The sequence below is a fragment of the Haemaphysalis longicornis genome, unplaced genomic scaffold (genome assembly GCF_048455015.1).
Source record: "Haemaphysalis longicornis isolate Haplotype H1 unplaced genomic scaffold, Haemaphysalis longicornis Haplotype H1 scaffold_2, whole genome shotgun sequence".
In the NCBI taxonomy this organism is placed as follows: domain Eukaryota; kingdom Metazoa; phylum Arthropoda; class Arachnida; order Ixodida; family Ixodidae; genus Haemaphysalis; species Haemaphysalis longicornis.
This window is the reverse complement of record NW_027526295.1, coordinates 222,524,970-222,542,620: the sequence shown is the minus strand read 5'-3', so window position 1 is coordinate 222,542,620 and position 17,651 is coordinate 222,524,970. Positions and strand designations below refer to the sequence as shown.

The following is a 17,651-nucleotide window of genomic DNA, read 5'->3' as shown; positions in this document are numbered from 1 at the left end:
CAGGGAGTAGTAGAACTTTGAAGATGGTAGAGAACACAAGAGAAGCAAAACTTCGAACAAGGTAGAAGCACGATTGTGGCCTACGTTTCAGCAAAGAGAACTTGCTTTCCTCAGGGCAATCTCTCGCCTGGCAGGCAGGGTTTATATAGGGGTAGGACCGCGAAAGCTTAGCGAGGGCCTCGGTTCTGGCAGCCTTGATGCCAAGGTAGCATAAGAGGGTTTCCCGCCAGTTACCCGCTTATGATAGGCTGTAGACATTCGCGTCACGCCCCGGGGGTTGAAAAGAAGGTCCCCTTCTCCCCGTGTAGTCTGAGTGGCGCTGGCTACCACCCTCAAGCATCAGATACAGTTGTAGTAAATATAAATACCCCAGAAAGTGAAGGAGAACACAGTCGCCCAGATAGACGAATTGGTAAGGCATTCGAGATCTAATCGAAAGGCGTGGGTTCGGTCCCCACTCTGGGCGCGTGTTTTTCTTTCTTTCTTTCTCACGTAATTATTAATAAAAATAATGTAACGTCACTAACTGTAAAAAATAGTCTAACCATTCCCCTATGCCTTCTTTGGCGTTGTAGACTGCCGGCATTTCTTTCTGTATTTCCTAACGAGCCCCTCATTTCCAAACCATATATATATATATGTAGCAGAACAGAGAGATACGGGACGAGGGACTCGGTAAAGATACATATCAAGGTTGCAGTCGTCATTGCGTGCTATTCGGCTTTTTTGAAATATTTAATAGGGCCGAATGACGTGTGCTTGTCACGTTTCTTTGATTCATTGATAAATAAGCGAAAATATAAGTCGAGAAAAAATCCGCCGTTTTTCCCGGAAAAACGGCGGATTTTTTCTCGACTTATATTTTCGCTTATTTATCAATGAATCAAAGAAACGTGACAAGCACACGTCATTCGGCCCTATTAAATATTTCAAAAAAGCCGAATAGCACTGGCAATGACGACTGCAAACTTGATATATATATATATATATATATATATATATATATATATATATATATATATATATATATATATATATATATATATATATATAGAGAGAGAGAGAGAGAGAGAGAGAGAGAGAGAGAGAGAGAGAGACTTTCATGACAGCTGAAGAGGTCAGCCCCACTAACGGTAGGGCTTGCTACTCCACATGGGGGGTGAATACAGTGAGATGACACAGGGCGTCTTGCAGCCCGGTTTCCGCAAGAACAGCAAGCAGAGTTTTTGTTCTCAGCACTGCCTCCTCATGACTCCGCCAGGGTCCAAGGAAGTGTGAAAGCTCTAAAGCACCTCCACGTCGCAGCCGCAAAAGTGCATTCGATGCTGTTGCCCGTTGACTAGCATATCGCGGGCAGCGGCTTAAAATGTGTCGAATGCTGTCGGTAGTAGAGCACACTGGACACAATTGCTACTCTACCCAGCCCAGTTTAAACGAAAATCCTCGAGTGTATGTAACGTTAAGTCGCCACTGGTGCAGCACGCGTTTAGTGCGCTTTGGCAGACCCCGCGGAAATCGCACTTCGGGTCTATCACGCGGAGAGGCGCATACCTTCAAAGTGGATTTTGCCAAGCCGGCAGCTGGAGTTTCCAACTTAGGTAAAATGCAGCTGCTTTGCTATCCTCGTTGAATAACGGGATTCCAACGGTGTAGTTTAGGTCGTGGGCCTCTCTGGCTGCCGCATCGGAGACGATGTTGCCGTTATACTAGAATGACCTGGTAGCCACTTAAGGCAAATTTCATGTCCATGGCGCACCGAACTTGTGTATATTTCATTGATAACTCAGACAAGTTGGTTGCGGGAATCAGGCGGCTCATTTAGTAGTTGCAAGGCTTCCGAGCAGGACTTCCGCTTATGCAAAGGAGTGCTGCTCTGACAGCTGCTAGCTCAGTGATGGTGGAGGATGTTCTGTGGCTGAGCTAGTGGATGGTAGGACTTTGCTGCAAGCCAGCCAGTAAGAACTCTTCCTTCCTCGCTCATGTCACTCAATTGACAGGAAATGTTTCTCGGCTTAGAAGTTGACACAAGTAGCGCTCCACTTTAGATGCTTAACACGCACCAGAGCTAGCATACTTTGTTTCGCGCAAGTATTGCGCGCATTGGGCTTTTCTTACACAACTTTGGCGTTGTGCAAAACAGCCAACCCAAAGCATTTTGTTTTGGGGTGAAGCTTGAAAATTCGCCATCATGCAGCAGAGCCAAGTTTTATCGTTAATTTAGATTATTCGAAAACTTCGAATACATTGAACTGCTCTGCGAATCGAATCGGACAGCAAAGAGCATTCTGGAAGTACTCGAAGTTTCCAATATTCGCCAACCTCTGATGCATTTCTGCCAGAGCATTAACGTACGACAGGTGTGAGCAGTGATATCTGTGTATTTGAAATGCATGCTAAGTTAATTTATCGAGAGACCAAGTTCATTTATTGAAGTTTATCTATGCAAGGTTGATTTGCCGAAAGATTTATCGCCGTTGCTACATGGTCGACGAGTACCAAGAAGTTCAACACGGAGTTTGCCACATGCACACGCAGGCAGACATAGCCTAATAGGTCGCCGTTAAAGCAGCTTGAAAATGCGGGAATGCTTACCCTAAACCCATACCGTATGTGAGTCAGCGCTGTGCGAAGTCATGGAAAACCACACGTTTATGTCGTATCATCAATTGCAATTTATTCTTCTCGTACCACCATGGCCTTGATTGATATAAATACACACGTATAATAAAAGTGACAATTAAACACTAAAACAACCTACATCCACACGGCCCAACCTATGAGTTGTATAACCAAACAAACAAGAACCCGTTCTGTTGTGTATGGTTTATGTAAGGCTACACGCAAGGCACGGAGGGGATACAGTCACTGGCAGGATTCCATGGGCTTTCACTCGAGTGAATGCAAGCGCACCTCCGAATACTTTTTTGATGACACGCTCTTTGCCGGAAAGCTGAGATCCGGCCGCATCACGGATGTGCGATACGACTGGTTGCTTATGCAGATGTCAATTATTGTCCCTGGATTCGCTTTCACGGGTGCCGTGTGTATGATATCTCGTGGGCGTCAACTGCAACAAAACGCTGTCAGGTGTCTTCCTTGTCGCAAATCCTCAAGGCCCTTGTAGTTAAGCGTCTATTACGTTGCATGGCCGCAGTTAGTCGCCGCCGACGGGTCATAGCTTGCGTCTGGGCTAAACCCAGCGTGATAAATCCACGCACACAGAAACGAAAGCATCGCAGTGAAATCCTAAAAAACAATACTGTAAAGGCTATGAGTTAATGCATCAATAACACAAATTGCATGCTTTTAAGGAAGCCTTTTCAATGACTAAAAACAAACAACATTACGAAATGTCAATACTGCCAATATTGCTCGCAAAAATTGAAAGGTATTGATTTATTAGTAAACAATGGCTTGATGTGAATGAGTTAAGTGCTTATGAGCCTGTGACCTCACGGCGTTTGCAGTTGCTCGGTACCGACGAACAAATGTTGCAAACACGGCGTGCGAGCGTTTCATCCCGTCCCGTGAAGCAAACGCCGCCATTTCGTATAACCGCCGTTGAATTTGTATAGTCTAAACGTATCGCCGCGGATATATTCTACTCAGTTCCCGCTGCCTGCATCGTCTTGTATTTTCACAGCACACTAATCACACACGATTGCATTCCAGAGGTAGAGGTACGCCAGTGAGTTTAACAACAAAGTTCAACATTACACCTTGTCACGATAAAAGTACTAGATTGATTCACACACTATCAAGAACGCAATTATCACAGCAAACATACGCACACTAACACGCATTCAGATTACCTCAGGTTTGTGCACGCAAATATACACATTCAATCATGCACAACAAACATTTCCGCGCATTTGGCGAATTTCCGGTGATCAACCGGCTATACAGATATCCCAATCAGCGCAAATGGACGTTCTATAGATGTCTCACGTGGCATAGCGCTGTACAGGTCAGTGTTCCGGTGAGCCGCACGGAAGCACTGAAATGTCACATGGCGCCACATTCCCCGTCACTGTTGCGCGGGAGTACCACGATCATGGAGCTACACGTCCTGCTTGCACCATCACAGCTTTGCACTCGACACAGAAGGTCGCTTTGAGAGCCTTCGTGTCGCTGTCTTGACGAGACGTCCTAGCGGATGTTGGCGAGAAGGCTACCGGCTGGACACCCGGAAGTTGGGGAAGAAGGGCACGAATCTGGAGAAGGGGATCCTGTTGGCGATGAAACTGGCGCCCGGAGGGTCGTAGCACTCTTTTACGGTCACGGACTCTCCCGGCTGGGCGTCGGCGGCCGAGTCCTCGTCTCCGCACTCGTGCTGGCGCCAGCCGTTAAGGCCACGTTCTTCGGCCGTGCCTGAAGAGAGGGGGTAATAAATATAAACAAATGATTCACCCTCTTCCTCCAATTGCCAGCCGTGGAAAAAATAAACAGCTAAATCACGCCCACAAGAACTGCAAAGCAGAGAATTCGCTGAATGTTAGCAAATGTGCACATGCATTCTTTGGTTTTTACGCTCCTGACGGCCGCCAGATGTGTGCTACCAGCTAAAGTGCCTTCATATCGGAAGTATAAAACTTAGAGGACTCGTACGAGTGGACATCCATGGATTAGGATTTTCGTATAGTTCCGATTTATTACCTGCTTGTAATTTCGCAATTTAAACATCGGCCTTAGAACCAGCGAGCAGAAAGGTATTCATTCATGTGGTAGTAGTAGTATAAACGTTTATTTGCCACGAGTGTGCTCCTAAATACTTTGTTCTATATAATGTCTTCCTGGCCCCACAAACCTCCAACAAAAATGGTAATTCCTGCTGCTGTCACTTCCCTAACGTCGTGTTTCTTGAATAACTTAAAACACCTCTGTGTGTGTATTTTATGAAAGCTGCTTAATACCTGTCACCCTGCGTCTTCAATATTTTTAAAGAGAGGAACTCATTTCCGCAAAATTCCACTCTTAGTTCGTGTATTTTCAGTGAGAACGGCGTATAGTTTTCTGTAAGTTTATTTGCTCCTACCGCACCGTTATAGCGACTGGCCCAAGTAACACTCACAAAGAACAACGGCGACGCGGGCTACGCATGGCTGTTTCCAACCGGCACCATTCCCACCCTAACTTACCGGGCACTGTGTTGTCGAGGAAGATGCCCACAAATCCTCCGACAAACATGCTGGTGCTGAGGAGGACCCGAAGCACCTGGTCGGCCTCTTCGCTTCCTACGGAAGAAATTGAGAAAACGACGTTGGCCTCTTTTTAAACACCAGAGGAAATCACACGCAACTGCTATTTGGAGGTGGGGGTGAAAAAAAAAACTTTATTTGATAAAACTTTCTACTTCCTTTCTGTCTTTCTAAAGAAAAGTGGTTTCATGCCCAGAAGCGGGAAAGCCATGTTGCATCTGGTGACCGGTACACCAACTGTCGCTGGCAGTGGCGTAGCCATAAATATTTTAGGGGCGAACTCCCTTAGGGGCTCGGGCCGTCGGTGTCGCCTGTCGTCGTCGTATCATGTCGTCACGGTAAATCAAGTTGTAAAACTATGGTAAAGGAAAAACAAGTGTATAATGAATAAAACCAGTTGAAAATAAACTAACATGATTTAAACTAGTTTAAAATACAGGAACAATCAGGCTTTAATCGCATTATACAAAAAATTATTGCCGTCTAAAAATTGGCTTCAAACGCCAGGTTTTCCTCTGTAAAGCATCCTTTTTAGCATGCTGCGGCGTGTGACACGAAGACAACTTACGGCCAGTCTGTCTCTTATTTAATTGCCTAAATCCAGAGGGCGCCACCGCCTCTGCAAGCGCGCGATTGCTCCTCCCACCGGCGCTTCTCCGGCGCCCATTCAGCGCGCGCCGTGTGGCAAGAGAGAGGTAATAGCACGCGGTGGCTCCAGAAACGCTTTTTTCTGCGATGGGCGCTTGCCCATTAGCAGCTGTTTCGCTGTGGGGAAGCACCGGTGTACACTTCATGCTTCGCCCTTCCCTAGGTATTACGTTAGTGGAAATGGGCCATGCGCCGCCGGCAAAAAAAAAATAAAAAAAAACTTAAAAGAAAGAAAGAAAGCCGGAGTGCGAAGAATTTCATTGTCATTTTATTGTGTGATTTTTATTTTGTTTACTTATGAATATAGCGACGCGGAGTTTGAACAGCGTGAACGAAAAAAGGCCGAAATGCGGCGGGCACAGTTAGGGAAATGCACCGCTCAGGAAATTTCTGGGGGAGTTTTGACACCAAAGCAACCCCTCTTAAGCAGCTTTAAGCAGGGATAACTATTCTTCTTTTAAGCTGCTCAGTGCCATGATGACCTTGTAGGCTACGGGGCAATATCTGCGGGTGGCAGTGCCACAATACTGGACCATCTGTTTCCACATCAAGGATACTTCCCTAAACCTGCCCCAGATGCATGGATTGTGGCCGTTTTGGGAGATAACGTAAATTTTGTTGCACATAAACGTGTCAAGTCTGAAAATGGGGTGATAGAGCTTCAGGAACACAACGCGATGAAGGGAACATTTGCCGCTGTGAGCCTTTGATATTTTGGTTGGAAAGTTCTCCTTTCTCAAAAGGCTGCTTGTAAAGCTTCTGCTACAGTTTGGTACAACGCACGCATGTGAGTGTGCTTTGTGCTTCTCCCGGGCTGGCATAACATGATTGAACCGCAAACACTTCAACATGGTGAATGTGGCCGCACATCTGCACTCAGTTTAGGGCGACGACGTACTGATGAACTGTTTGAAAAGAGGTGATGTGGCACTATTGTGAGAATATAACCTGTTTCACGCCCCGGTTGTGTAAACACAATAAATCCTCACTTGAACAAACCTCATTTCGGGGTACATATTAAATAAACTGGCTGTTTCCGAATCACCCACGGACACGGCATTCTGCCCGGTACTAATGCGCGTAAATTGAGCCGACTTGTTAAACACGATTTTTCGAGTCAACAGACTGTTTCAGTACAACGCTCTTACACTTCTGGTATCGCTCAAACGAACTTCATGTAATCTCCTCACCCCTCCCTTACCCTTCATCTGGGATCGTGAGCGGTCTCGTTCAATCCCACCACTGTGCGGGAGTTGAATCTTTCGGACGGGATCGTATCCGCTTACAGCGGCTAATATTGCATATGTTGCGTAGCGTTCGCTTCAGACAGTGCAAACGTGTATGATCCTTGTGTACACGACAATCAAGAAATTGCGCGACGACTGAGCTATGACCAAAGTAGGATCGACAGTTGTGCGTTTTGGGGCAGCAGGCTGTTGTGCCATGCAGAGCCTGGACATTCGTGGAAAATTTATAAACACTGTCTTGCTTAATGCACCAGGGCGGGAGATGATAAACTCATATTTCAAATCTTCTGAAATTGGAACATTCGGCGGCATAAAGCGAGTGACTGCAAATCAATGTTTGATTTCAATGTGTCTGCAGCTGCCTTTGTCATTTCAAAATATCCTGTTTTGCGCTGGCTTTTAGGGAAGTTTGAGATAACGTTTTTTCTTTTGTTTTTCCCTTGCAGTCGGTTTAGGTAGAGGTTCAATGTATACCAAAAATGTTTGACGTCAGCTGTCTACACGCGGTCACAGCGCTGCAAACGAAGTCGAAAATGCGGAGAATACATTTAGGGAAACCAGCACGCTACCTTAATGTTTGTCAAGCGCTTGTCACACCGCGCTTTGAGCCCTCCTTTTGCCCAAGCCAGAATAGGCATCTGGTGAATCCCATATTAAAGCAGCCGTGATTTAACACTCACAGCTGCAACATCATTTGAGATTATCAACGGCAGTTCCGTATCCAGTACTCCACCGTAGTACAATTCGGAAAGTTACAGTAATCCAACCTTCACTATTACCAATGTGGGATTGTGCCCAGGAAGAAGGCAAGAGCGTTGGCCTACGCCCCCAAAGCTAACCTCCATCGCGTGCGGAAGCCCGTCAACGTAGTATACGCACCTGTGGCGATGGCCGCCGGGTGTCGTCGCACCCAGTCGGGCACGCAGAGTCCAAGGAAGAGCGAGGCGCCCAGCACGAAGAGGTTGCGTGACGAGTTGAGGTCCACGAACTGGACGCTGCTGAGGCCGACGGCCGACACGACGCTGAACATGACGATGAAGATGCCGCCCATGATCGGCTCTGGAATGGAGGCGAACAGCGCGCCCACCTTGCCCACCATGCCCAGCACGATCATGATGGCCGCTCCGTACTGGATCACCCGCCGGCTGGCCACCTGCACCCGGAGGAGATACCAGCGAGTGTACGGTCAGTCTCATGCCACGAGGCGAAAGGTGGGAAGAAAAAGGGAGAGGGCAGAAAGTCAGTCGTTGCCTCAGTGTAAGTACACAGACGCTCTGTAGGGTTTCAAGTTCTTTCTGTGCAATTCGTCGCGCTTTATCTTCCGCCTGTTTATGTTGCCAAAAGAGGACCGCAAGTGCAGTTGTCCGTTCAGATATGCGACTAGCTTGAATTCCTCTCCGTATTTCCACATTTGCAGCGATTGCGCTTTCTCGGCTGGTAGCAATAATGGTAACTACGGGAGTGACTTTAGCCCCGATATTGAGCATGACCAGAGCGTACACCGGCCAAGGAAACACCCCTTCCCGCGCGACGCAATATATATATATATATATATATATAAATAAATAAATAAAAAAATATATATATAGATATAAATATATATATATATATATATATATATATATATAAATATATATATATATATATATATATATATATATATATATATATATATATATATATATATATATATATATATATATATATATATATATATATATATATATATATACGTGGTTTGGACATGCTTGACTCAAAGCGTGCGTACCTTGGTGATTCCGATGGCGCCGATGTTCTCGCTGTACGAGGTGAGCCCGCAGCCAGCGCCACAGGCGGCGGCGACAACAGAACCCAGGCCCTCGATCATGATGCCCCTGTTGACGGCGTGCACGGGCGGGGCGGGGGCGCCCGAGAGTCGCGCGCATGCGTGGTAGTCGCCCACAGACTCCACCACGGACACCAGCACTCCAGCCAGAAGGCCCACCACGGCGCCCACGCTCACGGTCGGGAGGCCCCACTGGACTGCATGCAGAAATTAGCGTAAACGTTAGCACACACTGCAGCTGTGCAGGCGACCATGCGCAGTTCATCTCCCATACTGAGGGCGGCAGAACCAACAAGTAACGATGCTAACTAAATGCCCCACAAGCATTTTTAGATCGGCCAGAAGCAGCCAGCATGGTTTAAATCCGGAGGAAGTGTGCTTATTTGGCAAGATGCGTGGTGACGCGTCTTCTGCGAAACTTTCAAGCGAAAGCTGTCGTCGTGGGTTAAATGGCGAACGTCCACAAGGACACACTGAGAAATATAAGTACGGAGAACACATGCAGCAATCCTTGGAAAATCAGTGTACCTGTAGTGCAAGAAATGATCACGTGCACGCCGCACGAGCATGCGGCGTGCACATGAGTCGTCCATTACATTGAGACTTGCTTCAACGAATAGCACACGGATAGATCGCCTAATTTCCAGCAGGTATTTGCCGCATGGTCTTAAAACGTCTTAGAAATTACAAGCAGCGCTCTACCGTGGGGCTATTAGAATGTGGCGCACATGCGATGCGTAAAGCGGGTTTGCGAAGCAAGGAACCACTGGAAGTAAAATACACCTCACAAATTAAGGGTCCAGAAATCCGGGTCTGTTTGCCAGCCTGGAGGCACGCATGCACCGAGATTTGATTAGCATTAGTTATCGAGATATCTGCCCCAAAAGGTTATGACCTTACGGGTTTTCTTTGTAGCACACGTATGTATTTGCTTCGAGTCGCTCGAATGGAAGCGGGAAACCCGCACCGAACAGGCGCTTCATGCAATAGGAGGAGGAGGAAAAAACGTTACTTTTCCCATCCGTTAATCGTTTTTTTTTTGTTTTGTTTTTTTTGCTGGGCGTCAGGATCAGGACGACAGGATCGAACGTCAAAACAGCGCATAGCCGGCAGGCGGTGCTGCTATTTTCGTGGTTTCCACTTTGCTGTTGTGGCCGCCCGGCTGGAGGGAATGGCTGCCAAGCTACCGCAATAACGGAATGAGTAAACGCTTTCACATAAAAAAAAGAAACTGCGCGAATCCTCAAAAAAACATGCACTGCGGTTGTGAGCACGTGTGCGGGTGGCAATGGTTGCAATTACTTATCACCATCCTGTTTATGTCCAGCAGGCGAAGGTCTCTCTCATGTCCCTTCTTTGGGTGTAAATAACAGAGGGAAAGTAGCATGACAGGGAATTCCCGCTTAGGTCAACCTACAGCGAGCGTGACACATCCGCGTGGCGTTTTGAGGGTAGTAAAGTGATATATATATATATATATATATATATATATATATATATATATATATATATATATATATATATATATATATATATATATATATATATATATATATATATATATATATATATATATATATATGGCATACAAAAGGGGGTATACGTTATGAAAGGTGGCGTGCAGCATAACTGAGCACTCTAGAGCAAGATGCCTCTGACATAGTCGAAACTCTCCTCGTGACGTTGATTCGGCGCGCTTTATTTCAGACTGGGGAAAACCTCCACATAAGCGAAATCTTCGCAAAAACATCTGCGTTATGCCTTTATACAGAGCATGCTTGCACTACTATGACGCAACGGGGCGGCCATGCCGTACACTTGAGCATTAGCGTGCTACATCCGGGACCTCCTCGGCTCCACAAGAAATAATAGAAAGGAAAAAGGAAGTGTGCCATGGAGCTGTGAACGTGAGTTCCCGGCAGAAAGCACACCTTTCAGGTCGTTGCGAAAGACGGGTAGTAGCATTTCCATTTGTCTGAGCGTTTCCTTCTAGCGCGCTTATGTATAACGTTTGTTCGCCATCCAGGTGTTGCATAAAGCGTATCCTCGCCCCCTGCACGAAACACCACTTTTTATGTTCTCATCAGAGGCGCAGTGATCGAGACGTGACGTACTATGTACTCAAGCACTGACTGCGTCTTTAGTTTCTCCTTGTAATCGTGTGCACGTGTTTGATGAACACGTTTCTGGTGATACACTAAAACGATAAACGGGTAATTTCCAGGCTGGTGGCACAACATGCGTGGCCTGCTATCTAATAAGCATTTTCCTCGTCGCTTTGCGCTTAGAGTAGACAGAAGCACTCGCAGCCTTTGTTTGTGCCAATAAATCGGTAGAGGGGAGGCAGTGCTTATAGGACTTCAACCCTTTCCCTCCCCTCTCCTCCCCGGAGAAAGTACAAAGGGTGTATGTCAAGGGCATTTCGTCTACTTGTCGTGCGCCATGCGTGCTAATGCATTGCGCATATGTTAATTGTCGGACTCGACATCGCAAATTAATGGCGAAGGTATGTTAATATAGGTGGCGGTATACACATTTCGGACGCTCTATTAAAGCGAAGCTTTAGTGTCCTCACTGATGCCGTTGTACCTCAATACGCCCTGTAGGAAAGCCAACTTTCTCGGACGATGATGATGATGAATGATCGTGGGTGAAGTGAAAGAAAAAAATTAGTGCCCTTTCATTCTGTGAAGATGGACTTAGTTGAAGGTTTTATTTAATTTGATTAATTAATTAACTAATTAATTAATTATTTGATTGATTGATTGATTGATTGATTGATTGATTGATTGATTGATTGATTGATTGATTGATTGATTGATTGATTGATTGATTGATTGATTGATTGATTGATTGATCTTATGGTTTAATGCGCCGACGCAACGCAGCCGATGAGGCGCGCCGTAGTGGAGGGCTCTGGATTAATTTTGACCACCTGGGGATCTTTAACATGCGCCGAAATCTCGAACACATGGCCGTTTTTGCTTTTCGCCTCCATCAGAAAAGCGACCGCCGTGGCCGGAAGGTTTTATTTGGCAGGAAGGCCAAAGCCAATGAGGGGGTGGTTAAGGTTGGGATGGGAAGGGGGATATATAGGGTATGATCAGATTCAGTTCTTAGTTCACACTTCACAGTTCACACTTAGTTCACACTTCACACTTAGTTCACCCTTCAAACTTAGTTCACACTTCACAGTTTCTCAATCAGTGTGACGGATTAGGCGTCACCCTGCTAGACGACCCACGCCTTACCATTCTTAATTGCAAAGCTATAGCAAGCTCCGAAAGAAGCTCACCGCAGGTTATGTTGTCTGACATTTCAGAGAAGGTAAACGGGGTGTGACGTGATAGAAGCTGTGTTCGATGCTTCTGGAAGTATACGCATGACCCTGGACGAATTAGGCAGAGTGCACGAAACAGAGAACGTTTGTTTGTAATTTGCGATTGAGCATACGCCCCAGCTATTTGGCTGAATGAAACTTGGAAGGACTCGAGCTTTATTCTAGCGAACAAACATGGGGCTGTTTGTCTCCCTTCCTCCCGCGTCGTAGGCATCTTACTAACACGCAACCCAATCCGCTCGACCAGTGAGGACCCAAGACATGCAGGTCGCATTCGGCTGTTTGGCGTCCACGTGTGAGAACCCCGCAAGCACAATGGAAATGCCATCACTGAGCCCATGAAACCTATAGCTTCCCGTGCACGCCCTAAGCTGGAAAGCGCACGTTTTAAACAGGAAAATATCTCTTGGGTTACGTTAACCCGACAATTTTTATTCTGTCTGTCGGTCTGTCTACCTGTGCGTCTGTGTGTAAGCCAACCGGCCAAAAATTTCAAACAATGCTAGAACAAGAAGCTTACGTAGACCGTTTAAAACTGCTGAAACTGATGGAACGCATCATACATATATTAGGCAAAAAAAGAAACACATTAGGCATATTTTAGGCCAAACTTAAGCACGTAACCGAGAAAATAGACGTGGAATTGGTTTTTACGATATCAAACCAAAACACGGCGCCTAAGGTAGGCAAGATAACAGTAAAAACTAAAAAATGTCTCCTGTACCTGTTCAAAGAACAACGAAAGGTAAATGTTCCTTGAGATGGTGCACAAGAAGTGCGGACGCGGAATAATCCTATCGACTTGAACACACTACCGCAGCCTACATTATGAGAGGAGGGGCAGAGGAGAGCAAAGTGATGTTGGGGGAGAGGGTGCAAAGGCGCAGGGGCGACACAAGACTATCTTCTTTCTACGACATCTGTAGCGAAGCAAGCAGATAAGCGGACAATTTTTTTAACACGAAAGTGTTTTATTCTCGGATACACAAAGATTTCACCGACGTCATATCCGCCGCGGAAGTGACGCCAGTACAACCGAGAAAGCGGCCTGTAAAGGGTGCACTTCTGCACGCAGGGTCTTCTTGCGGGGAAGCAACCTTTAGTACTAAAGAGTACGCTATACTTAGGATTATTTGTTTTTGGGTTTTATATTTTAACACGAGAATGCTTCATGCCGGTATTGTCCAAGATTTCGCTGACGTCATATTCGTCACGGAAATGACGCCAGTACACCTTTGCCGAAGCGACCCGCCAGCAGGACGTCGCTCAGCTTCATATTTCTCTCCACGTTTCACTTTCGTGTTTTACCGATTCCTAGGACAGTGAAATCAACGAAGGTTTTTCTGTTGTTGTTGTACGTTTATCTCGCTTGTCTCTGACGCCTTTTAAACTCTTTTCTTTTCCATTTACTTTTGTGAAAAGTAGGCCAATGAGTGTTTATTTCTCGGTGATGTATATACGTTTTGCCTCACATTTTCCTAAGGTTCCTTTGCGAGAAAGCAATGCTGACATATGTAAGCGACACCTCCAGTTTTAGTGTTCTGGAGAGGTGTAGCCTGTACATGGATCATGTTCACGCTCTTGGTTAGTGTAGAAATGTTTTTGCAATGGGCGGTGAAAACGGCAGCAAAGCAAAGGCTGCTTCAAAAGCAATCGAAGCAAGAAAACCTTCCGGGTTTATCAATATATTCTCGCGCACAAAAAGCAAATAAGCGAAAATAACACCGCCAAATTCGATGTGGGTGTATATTAGGGAAGTATAAACGCATCGGCAAGTAAGTGATGGTGTTCTCCCGTGTGAGCGATACAAAAACAGCTTACCGTATTTACCCGATTCTAACGCGCACTTTTTTTCCGAAAAAAAAAATAGGCCGAAAAATCGCATGCGCGTTAGAATCGGATACAAAACCGAAACTGCCGAAACAGCGGAAATTTCGTCCCACCCATCGCCATCACCAAATCTTTTAGCAACGATTTTTCGGACGCAGCAAGCCTAGGCGCCTAGGCTTTTCTATCGGAGTTCCCACAAATCGTCAAATCGTTTCACTTGCGCGCTTGATAACAGCAATGGCAGCAGCGGCTCCCACGCGTTCAAAACGAGCGGTCGGCTGAAGCGTGCGCCTCTAGAGAAGCTCGTAGGATGGGCGTGCGAGGCGTGGGCCACGATCCCATCGACCATGGTTGAACGTTCGTTCAGAAGTGTGGCATCGCGAACGCGCTTGAAGGCACCGAGGCCGAGCTGTTGTCAGCGGAGAGCGACTAGGAGTGAGATGAGTGAGATTACCTCGGGAAATAAATCGCCCGTTTCTCTCGCAATCGTTTGTCTGGGTCACAAAGTCCAGTGCGCGTTACAATCGGAGGTGCAAGTTTTTTCGTTTTTTTGCCAGGAAAAGCGGGTGCGCGTTAGAATCGGGGGCGCGTTAGAATCGGGTAAATACGGTAAAACGGAACAGAAAAATAAAAATGTAATACGACGATTCGCTCATTCGAGCGCGAATCACTTCATTCAGCTTTGACACAGGAGTGTACAGTCGTGGAAAAAAGAAGCGGGACCATAAAATCATGTGCCAGTCAGACAAATTGCACGATTTGTTTCCTACATAAGTCGCATAGATGCGTCGCTCAGTTATAGCGAAGACGTGCGCCGATAAGAATTTATAAATGTCCCCGAACTGCGTCATTATTTGTTCTTCAGGCGCAATAATCTTGTGTTTCGCGTGCTTTGGTTCATATTGTTAAGTGGCTGAATTTAATTTGTCAATGACTTCGAGAAACAACAGCGTACAGTTGGTTTCTCTCGCATTTAATTGTTTAGATTGTGGGGTATAGCTCGCCGAAGCTATACCTGCGCGGTGAGGCGCGCTGTAGTGAAGCTGTCCGGATTAATTTCGACCACCTGGGGATATTTCAGGTGCGCCTAAATCTCGATACACGGGCGTTTTCACTTTTTGCCGCCATCAGAAAAGCAGCCACCGAGGCAGTGATCGAACCCGCGTCCTCGGGCTCAGCAGCGGAACGCGTAAGCCACTGAGCCACCGCAACGGGTACTTTGCATTTATCTCAGCGTCTACTGCACCACTGACAAAAAAACAGCATAAAAATTTTGTTCCCATAATTTTTTGAGAACGTAGGTCGGGTTTGTTTACCAAAGGCAATAAAGTTGACGTCACGTACCGTTTATAGAGTGAAAATTTAGAGAAAGTGTAGACTTCAACAAATATGGTGTATAAATGGCTCTTTTGATGCGAAATTAGGTATTGTGGAAGTTGAGCTCAGCTGTTAGCAAAGCACAGATATATTGACCTGCTGTACTGTTCAGTGTATACACAGGAAAAATGTGCGATAGACCAACAATACAGAAACATAAACTTACTCGCACATTTATTAAACACGTACTGCGAACTCTAAATGACCAAAGCGCGGTGGTCGCTTTTCTGATGGAGACGAAAAGCAATAAAGGCCGTGTTGTTTTCCTGGACCCCTCCAGCATACGGCGCGCATCATAGTCCACGTGAACCTTCGGAGTGTTCAACCCATAAAGAAGTGACCAACGCAAAAGTTGGAACTTACCTTATAAACACTGTAAGGGTAGTAAGCATTGTGAGACATTGTGAAGCAAGGACACTGTTGAAAGCTATTGCAAATGCTTTGACAATGTCTCGTAGTTTTTGGTGCGGGAAATCAAGGAAGGATATGTGGCCTCACACAAAATGTGAAAGCTGAAATACGGGCACTTTGAAGACTGCAAATAACGGCGAAAACATAATTAACGATTCCGTTCCATAACCCTCCAAGCGGCTTAACGAAAAAAAAAATATTTGAATTCAAACAAGGCATATGGACGTGTTTTTTTTCTACTTATATCCGATTTGGAAATATTAGGGCCGTTGTTACAGCCGATATTGTCGCTATAGGAACTAGCAACTAGGCAGAACGTTTGTTATGAGCAGCATAATGCTACCCCGATAGCGGTAAGTGCGGACGCGCTGCAGAGGACAGAATCTCTGCGCAGGCCTTGAATGGTAAGCATGGCTCATTCATTCCGTCCTCTAGAATTTCATCGCTTGCACTGTCCAGAACAGGCGATGCGATGGTGAGCTGAGGGGTTCATAACAAAAAACCACAACAATAAAAACAGTCGTACTGAAAATTTGTCACGAACCCTTAAGTTTTCTTTCGAGGCTTTTAGTAACGCCCGAAATATATCTGCCCGATAATATGCGGGAAGCATCATACGTACACGGATAGACGAGGTTGAACCAGTCAGTCTCTTTCAGAGCCCGAAGCCTGGTATCCGTACGGACAGCGCTTTGCGGTCCAACGGCGTCGGTGAGCGTTAGCACAAGGCACACTATCCACATGATGCCGATCGTCATGATGATCTGTTGAGAAGCGGGAAATTCGAAATCAAATAACTGCAACCGCATTAACAATGTAGCGACGGTCCCAAGTTCGGGCAGGAGCGCACTCGGGGTACAATTCCATTTAGCAGCACCTTTTAATGTACTTTAATACTGCCGCGCTGCTCGCGGAACATCTAACAAAAGTTGTTGGGGGCCTAGTTGGTTCATGATTCTTAAATATGTCTAAGCGCAAAAATAGCTAAGACGATACACAAGAAAGAAGACAGGACAAGCGCTAACATTCAAATTAATTTATTCAACGGCAGAGCCACTAACTGCCTGAATTCAACTGAATTTACTCACCGCCAGATCTTGTTCTCGGCGCCGCGTAAGCTGGCCCGACTTCGCGCGCACTTGCGATGGTCGCAAAAAACAGGGATGCGACAAGAAGCATGCTAGGCCCTTTGTGGACTGCGCTATAGGCGTCATTTATGAAATTCCACTTAAATGCGGGAAAGTCTATTTCGGCCAGACTGGCCGATGTCTCAATGACCGAGCATGGGAGCATGAATTATCGATAAAAAATAAAGGAAATGTGCAATTACCCACGCATTGCTGTGCCTGCAAGTGTGAGCCGATTCTGAGGGAGATGGATAACCCGGGGTAGGAGCAGAGTTGCGACAGCAAGGGAACTGTTAGAAGCCTTTTAAGCAAAGAAGCGATAACTGTATAACTGATACGGCGGTGTCCCTGTTTAACTCCGAGAAATCTTTTTTTCGAGCGTTCCGTTTGAGTAGCACATATGCGCACTTGTGATTCTACACTGTGGTGCATGTTGCGCGGGCCCAAGTTTTTCTATATTTACTGGCTCTGCCGGTGACTAAATTCAATTGAAAGTTGGCGCTGGTCCTGTCTTCTTTCTTGTGTATTGTCTTAGTCATTTTTACTTAAGCATATTTAAGAATGTTCGCAGAACACTGCAATGCCTGTGTGGTACGCGTTCGAGGACTGTGAGCGTACATACTTCGAGAAGCATGTATACCTCGGGGA

General features: G+C 46.1%; 1 protein-coding gene across 1 annotated transcript in view; it reads right to left on the bottom strand.

Moving 5' to 3' along the window:
• Positions 1–2,637: 2,637 nt before the first annotated feature.
• Positions 2,638–17,651, bottom strand: part of LOC144169978 (solute carrier family 23 member 1-like) — a 75,654-nt gene continuing 60,640 nt past the window's right edge. The window contains exons 8-12 of the mRNA XM_077699458.1: positions 16,499–16,640; positions 8,862–9,115; positions 7,973–8,246; positions 5,139–5,234; positions 2,638–4,371 (exon numbers count right to left, since the gene is read on the bottom strand). Of these exons, the coding sequence (XP_077555584.1) occupies positions 4,172–4,371; positions 5,139–5,234; positions 7,973–8,246; positions 8,862–9,115; positions 16,499–16,640 (966 nt within the window). The 3' untranslated portion in view covers positions 2,638–4,171. The remainder of the gene's footprint in view (positions 4,372–5,138; positions 5,235–7,972; positions 8,247–8,861; positions 9,116–16,498; positions 16,641–17,651) is intronic.